The sequence below is a fragment of the Eleutherodactylus coqui genome, chromosome 5, assembly GCF_035609145.1.
Source record: "Eleutherodactylus coqui strain aEleCoq1 chromosome 5, aEleCoq1.hap1, whole genome shotgun sequence".
NCBI classification, from domain to species: domain Eukaryota; kingdom Metazoa; phylum Chordata; class Amphibia; order Anura; family Eleutherodactylidae; genus Eleutherodactylus; species Eleutherodactylus coqui.
Genome location: NC_089841.1, coordinates 1,836,288 through 1,843,818, shown reverse-complemented (window position 1 = coordinate 1,843,818; position 7,531 = coordinate 1,836,288). Strand labels below are relative to the sequence as shown.

Here is a 7,531-nt window from a genome sequence, read left to right as displayed (position 1 = left end):
GGCTGACAGTCAGGTTTAATCTTACTGGTGCAGAGCCCTAGGGCGGGAAACAGATATACAAGTCCGTATGCCAGAGTGCGGGAGAGGGAGAGACTATAAAAGGAAGTGAGGCAGAGCAGCTAGCAGACTCAGCCAGGAGGGAGTGAGGAGAGGCTGCAGCTCTGGAGTCAGCGGAGAGAGGCTGCAGCTCTGGAGTCAGCGAAGAGGAGTACTTCAGCAGTTATCGTTTCCCAAGGTAGAGTGAGGTGACCAACCCGCTCCCTTGGCATCATACAGCAGAGAACACAGAAGATCCTTTCTGAGGTCCATCTTCATCTAACAGTGAGTTCTAGCTACCCGGTGAAGTCCAAGCCAGGATCAGCCTCACAGCCACTGGTCCCTCTGCTTCATCCAATCCTGCAGTCAAATCTAACTAGTTCCATCACTACTGGGGACATGGTCTAATCAAATCCTCAGGAGAATGGGAGGGAGCGTTGCAGTCAGAGTGCCATCAGCTCTACATTCTGTCCCCTGCTTCTGTATTACTGCATTCTTCAATATCTGTAAGAAATACGTCTTCAGAGAATTGTAAAGTTAACCCCTTGTTGCAAAGTTCCAAAGTTATCAAATCTGCTCACTCTCAGATTGCTAAACTAAACTGGACTGGTCTCCGTTATTTCTGCGTCATCATCATGCGGAGTGTCCAACTAGAGTGTGGCGTCACCGTGACAAGGACTAGGCCTGCACCGTACCTACAGGACCTTCATCTGGGGCGTTACATCAGTCTCTCCGCTGAGGAGGACGCTGGGGGTCGTGGGTCCCCCCGCAGAGGAGGACGCTGGAGGTCGTGGGTCCCCCCGCAGAGGAGGACGCTGGGGGTCGTGGGTCCCCCCGCAGAGGAGGACGCTGGGGGTCGTGGGTCTCCCCGCTGAGGAGGACGCCGGGGGTCGTGGGTCCCCCCGCAGAGGAGGACGCCGGGGGTCGTGGGTCTCCCCGCAGAGGAGGACGCCGGGGGTCGTGGGTCTCCCCGCAGAGGAGGACGCCGGGGGTCGTGGGTCTCCCCGCAGAGGAGGACGCCGGGGGTCGTGGGTCTCCCCGCAGAGGAGGACGCCGGGGGTCGTGGGTCTCCCCGCAGAGGAGGACGCCGGGGGTCGTGGGTCTCCCCGCAGAGGAGGACGCCGGGGGTCGTGGGTCTCCCCGCAGAGGAGGACGCCGGGGGTCGTGGGTCTCCCCGCAGAGGAGGACGCCGGGGGTCGTGGGTCTCCCCGCAGAGGAGGACGCCGGGGGTCGTGGGTCTCCCCGCAGAGGAGGACGCCGGGGGTCGTGGGTCTCCCCGCAGAGGACGACGCCGGGGGTCGTGGGTCTCCCCGCTGAGGACGACGCCGGGGGTCGTGGGTCTCCCCGCTGAGGACGACGCCGGGGGTCGTGGGTCTCCCCGCTGAGGACGACGCCGGGGGTAGTGGGTCTCCCCGCTGAGGACGACGCCGGGGGTAGTGGGTCTCCCCGCAGAGGACGACGCCGGGGGTAGTGGGTCTCCCCGCTGAGGACGACGCCGGGGGTAGTGGGTCTCCCCGCTGAGGACGACGCCGGGGGTCGTGGGTCTCTCCGCTGAGGACGACGCTGGGGGTTGTGGTTCACGCTTCTCTGTAGTTCCCTTCTCCCGCTGTCTGGGGATTTCTGTGCTCTCAGGGGTGGACATGATGTACAGCAGGAGGCGCCGCTGATTTGGAGAGCAGTGGTCTCTTTGTGGGGTCTTGTGGGGCCAACGATGTATGGGGGGGCTGGTCGGACCCCCTATAGCAGTCACCTGGGGCACGTGTTAACGAGGGGGCGGTGCCTCGCTGATGACTATCTGAAGCTTCAGTCTGAACACATTTTCCACATTCTTCACTTTATTTATAGAAATTTCGGGTATAAAACACTTGATATTCGGCGATTCACTTCATCTCGGCGTCCGGCACACGCGTGTGCTTCTGCTGCTTCATCTTCTTCCTGACATGACAGAGGGGAAAGAAGGTGACAGGGTTGTCAGCGGCGCAACGTCAGGGGAGGGTTGTCAGAGGAGACCACTTACTCTATATACTTGGTGTCAGACAGCAGAGTGACACCTGGAGGGGGTATACCTTACATCTGTTCCGGGGGTCCGTGGCTAGAGGGGTTCCTCCTTACATGAGAGGACATACACTCTTGTATGTCACTAAGCCAGTGGGGGGCGCTAACGGTCACTGTCAGTATCAGGATGCTGAGCCTCCCCCATCAATGTATAATAAGGGACTGTCATGGACGCCGTTACACGTTCCTTCTGATGGCCGTGGAGGTCATCCTTTTGTCTGAGCCCCTAAGCTGGAGACAGAACTCACCTCTGGACCAGGTACAGCCCGAGGGTGACCAGGAAGGCCGCTCCAAAGATGACGCCGAACACAACGCCAATGATGAGACCTGTGAAGACAGCGCCACACTCAGCATGGTCTGGCATGCGGTATATGCAGATCACACCGCTGCCCCAAGAAGCTGCGGGCGGTCCCGCCTTACCTGTATCCACTCCTTCCCCGGAGCGCTCCGCCTCCTGAGCCGCACCAGACTTCCCTGCAAACCGGAGAGGAGAAAATAACTGAAGTGGACAGGAGGGAACTGCACACAAACTAAACGTGTATCACTAATACTGCTCGCATCACCCAGGCTACATTGATGACTTCTCCCCCATGGGACCCCAGTGATGACCTCATTCTGCATTGATGACTCCTCCCCCATGGGACCCCAGTGATGACCTCATTCTGCATTGATGACTCCTCCCCCATGGGACCCCAGTGAGGACCTCATTCTGCATTGATGACTCCTCCCCCCCATGGAACCCCAGTGATGACCTCATTCTACATTGATGACTCCTCCCCCCCCATGGGACCCCAGTGATGACCTCATTCTGCATTGATGACTCCTCCCCCATGGGACCCTAGTGATGACCTCATTCTGCATTGATGACTCCTCCCCCATGGGACCCCAGTGATGACCTCATTCTACATTGATGACTCCTCCCCCATGGGACCCCAGTGATGACCTCATTCTACATTCATTACTACTCCCCCATGGGACCCCAGTGAGGACCTAATTCTGCATTGATGACTCCTCCCCCAATGGGACCCCAGTGATGACCTCATTCTACATTGATGACTCCTCCCCCCATGGGACCCCAGTGATGACCTCATTCTGCATTGATGACTCCTTCCCCAATGGGACCCCAGTGATGACCTCATTCTACATTGATGACTCCTCCCCCCCATGGGACCCCAGTGATGACCTCCTTCTACATTGATGACTCCTCCCCCCATGGGACCCCAGTGATGACCTCCTTCTACATTGATGACTTCTCCCCCATGAGACCCCAGGGATGACCTCATTCTGCATTGATGACTCCTCCCCCAATGGGACCCCAGTGATGACCTCATTCTACATTGATGACTCCTCCCCCATGGGACCCCCTCTGCTGAGGGCTGAATACAGGAGGACACCAACCTTTCTTTGCCGGCACACAGCGGTCTATACACTCTTCCTTGTCATTAAATCGGTTCCCATTGCCCTGACAACCGCCGTAGAAGAAGGAGTCGCAGACCTTCTGCTCCATGTCATAATACCACATGAGGGCCAAAGCCATGCAGGGCCCTGAATCCTTAGTGAGGTTACACACTGCATCTGCAGAATATACGAGAAGAAAGGGTTAATGGTCACCACCAGTATCTGCTACTGTGTTTCCCTGAAAATAAGACCTACCCCGATAATAAGCTCCACCCTGATGTTCGGGGGAGGGGCTCTTGGAATATAAGAGCTCCCCAGTAAATAAGTCCTAGCTACACGACATAAAAAAAAAAAAGCAATACTCCCCTAGCAGCGCCATCTGGGTTTCTCCCGCTGGTTTGTGGCGCTCCGACAGGCTTCCGTGCAGTCCTCTATGCTGACGGAGCATCTCTTGTTGGTGACAGGGTTTGAATACCCCGCCTCTAGCAAGTGATTGCTCTGATTGGTTCAGAAGCGCTGCTCAGCCAATCAGAGCCGGCGCTTGATGAACCAATCACAGCCATTCAATGATTTCATTCAATGAATGGCTATGATTGGTTCATGGAGCTCCACCTCCAGAGCAGCTCAAATATTATCTTATGGTGTAACCTCTACTATGTTGGAGTCATCACAAGCAAAGCTCTAAACCACCTCAAGATGCTTGGAGATGGTTGGCGCCCATCTGACTTCACATACGAGGGAGGAGAAAAGGCAAAGGGGGTAGAGTGTGCCCCGACCCAATGTCCCACAGGTCTGACAGTACAAAGACATAAACAGCCAGAGGGGAGACTGACCAATGGAGTAATAAATACCAGTAACGGACACAAACCCTGCGCTCAGTAATACTCAGAATACCAGACCCGAATGGTCACATGACAGTCACCTGACATTGTACTTCACAGGTCTTGTTAAATAGATGATGTTGTTGTAGTATAAGGTATCGGATCCTATGTCATTATATCAGTGATGTCATCACCAGGGGGCGGGGCAGTGACTACCTCTCAGACAAGATGTACAGGCTAGTTATCAGTAATAGATGATGTCACTATACTATAAAGTGTCAGATCTCTCTGTGATCACATGTCTTTATATCAATGATGTCATCAGCAGGGGGCGGGGCTGTGACTACCTCTCAGACAAGATGTACAGGCTGGTTATAATCAGTAATAGATGATGTCACTATACTATAAAGTGTCAGATCTCACTGTGATCACATGTCTTTATATCAGTGATGTCATCAGCAAGAGGCGGGGCTGTGACTACCTCTCAGATATTATGTACAGGCTGGTTAGAATCAGTAATAGATGATGTCACTGTACTATAAAGTGTCAGATCTCACTGTGATCACATGTCTTTATATCAGTGATGTCATCAGCAGGGGGCCGGGCTGTGACTACCTCTCAGACATTATGTACAGGCTAGTTATCAGTATAAGGTGGTGGATCTAATGTCTGATCACATGACGTTGTGTCAGTGATGTCATCGTCAGGCGGCAGGGCTGTGATTGTCTCTAATAGCAGTCTTATGCGGGCAGGTGGAGCTTGTGCAGATGTAATGGTACTCTGTATTACACTGGTGGGAAGCGGTAATCTCGGTGACAGTCGTAGTGCTGACACCTGTCGGTTCTTCTTGCGTCATAGTTTAGGCCCCACAGCAAACATTTGATGTTGCCTCCTAGTTTTTCTGGACCCCGTCACACTGTAACCCTGTATAGCAGGCACAGCTGCGGACCCCGTGGAGAGCACTCCTTAGTACGTCTCACCTCCCTCGGGGTAAAGGCTGCTGTACGTCTGGGTGCAGGTTCTCAAACAATCCTTCTCCGTCCTGAAGACGTTGACCTTATTTGTAGAGTCTTTCTGCAGGATCATTCGGCAGGTTCCATGCGACCCGTCATACGTCCATCGCACTTCTGTCCCGCTGTGGTCCTCCTGCACCACTCCTTGACACTGGCTATCTAAAAGGATGGAAGCAGAGAAGGTCACAGAGAGGAGGATGCAGAGAGGCGGATGCAAAGGGTCTGGTGGGGGGATGTCACAAGGTGTAGAGCTGACAACGGGGTCTGGTGGTGGGATGTCACCAAGTGTAGAGCTGACAACGGGGTCTGGTGGTGGGATGTCACCAGGTGTAGAGCTCGCAACGGGGTCTGGTGGTAAGATGTCACCAAGTGTAGATCTAACAACGGGGTCTGGTGGTGGGAGGTCACCAGGTGTAGAGCTGACAACGGGGTCTGGTGATGGGATGTCACCAGGTGTAGAGCTGACAACAGGGTCTGGTGGTGGGATGTCACCAAGTGTAGATCTAACAACGGGGTCTGGTGGGGGGATGTCACCAGGTGTAGATCTAACAACGGGGTCTGGTGGGGGGATGTCACCAAGTGTAGATCTAACAACGGGGTCTGGTGGGGGGATGTCACCAGATGTAGAGCTGACCACTGGGTCTGGTGGGGGGATGTCACCAGGTGTAGAGCTGACAATTGGGTCTGGTGGTGGGATGTCACCAGGCGTAGAGCTGACAATGGGGTCTGGTGGTGGGATGTCACCAGGTGTAGAGCTGACAATGGGGTCTGGTGGGGGGATGTCACCAGGTGTAGAGCTGACAATGGGGTCTGGTGGTGGGATGTCACCAAGTGTAGATCTAACAACGGGGTCTGGTGGTGGGATGTCACCAGGTGTAGAGCTCGCAACGGGGTCTGGTGGTGGGAGGTCACCAGGTGTAGAGCTGACAACGGGGTCTGGTGGTGGGAGGTCACTAGGTGTAGAGCTGACAACGGGGTCTAGTGGGGGGATGTCACCAGGTGTAGAGCTGACCACTGGGTCTGGTGGGGGGATGTCACCAGGTGTAGAGCTGACAACGGGGTCTGGTGGGGGGAGGTCACCAGGTGTAGAGCTGACAACGGGGTCTGGTGGTGGGAGGTCACTAGGTGTAGAGCTGACAACGAGGTCTGGTGGGGGGGATGTCACCAGGTGTAGAGCTGACAATGGGGTCTGGTGGTGGGATGTCACCAGGTGTAGAGCTGACAACAGGGTCTGGCACTGGGATGTCACCACAGCTTCTGGACCTTTCAGAGACCACTGTTGGTCCTGTTACTGGGAAATCCTAAATAGAGGGTGTTGAAAGGTGATACAAAGAGGTAGACGAGGATGTGGGTGAGGAGGGAGAGACAAGGATGGATAGGGGGTGCCATGAAACGTGTACTACAATTTTCGACTTCATGCCCCATCTGCAGTGTGCTGTTAAGGATGTGTAGTGGCCTTGGCCGTGTTAGCTGGACCACATGTCCATGGTCAGCTGCAGCCTGTCACTGATACTTTATCATTCACGTGGAGGTGTAGGGCAGGTTCGGCTTTGTGGGCATAAACATGGCAGCTGGGCATCCGGCACTGTGTCCAGTAGCCTGGAGGACAGCATTTCCACTGCAAGCAGCTGTCCCATGCTTGTGCTCAGGCTCATTGTGGGTGCTAATATTTTTACATTTCCGTTGCTGGAGAAAGAAGGGCTGCTGCCTGGGGTACACTGGAATAAGGGGCCGATGGGGGTGAAGGTGCTGGTGGTAGATTGAGGGAAGGTGCTGGTGGTAGACTGAGGGAAGGTGCTGGTGGCGGCTCCACTTCTGCCCTCCGTTGCCCACTCCTGCAGCACAATTGTCAATTGCAGAGGAGAGGCCTGAAGTAGACGCACTACTGCCCCCACACAACGGTCTCCGTGCTCAGAGGCTGCCGCATGACCAAGAGGGAGCAAGAAAAGGCAACAACAGAGGGAGCAGGACGGCTCTCCAAGGCAGCCAGTGGTGGGAGTTCAGGTATAGGGCTGTAATGAAGGGGACAAGGCCCCCTTAAAATGAAAGCCCGGCATGACATGGGGGGGGGGGGGGTGGATATAACCGCAGGGAAGGATTCGGGTAGGTAAAGGGTTAATCTAGTTAGGTAGTTGGGGAGAATTCTAGAAGAAAAGGAGGGGACAATGGGGATTGGTGGCCTTGGGGAGTAGGCGGGGGGTTATTTAA

At 55.1% G+C, this 7,531-nt stretch overlaps 1 protein-coding gene across 1 annotated transcript; it reads right to left on the bottom strand.

Annotated features, from left to right (window-relative positions):
- Positions 1-1,858: 1,858 nt before the first annotated feature.
- LOC136627205 (WAP four-disulfide core domain protein 6B-like) lies at positions 1,859-5,396 on the bottom strand. Its single transcript, XM_066602134.1, has 5 exons — positions 5,291-5,396; positions 3,490-3,666; positions 2,512-2,565; positions 2,340-2,418; positions 1,859-1,971 (listed from the first exon to the last, which is right to left on the bottom strand). Exons 1-5 carry the CDS (start codon positions 5,394-5,396, stop codon positions 1,917-1,919), a joined length of 471 nt encoding a protein of 156 aa, XP_066458231.1. The 3' UTR covers positions 1,859-1,916.
- Positions 5,397-7,531: the final 2,135 nt, after the last annotated feature.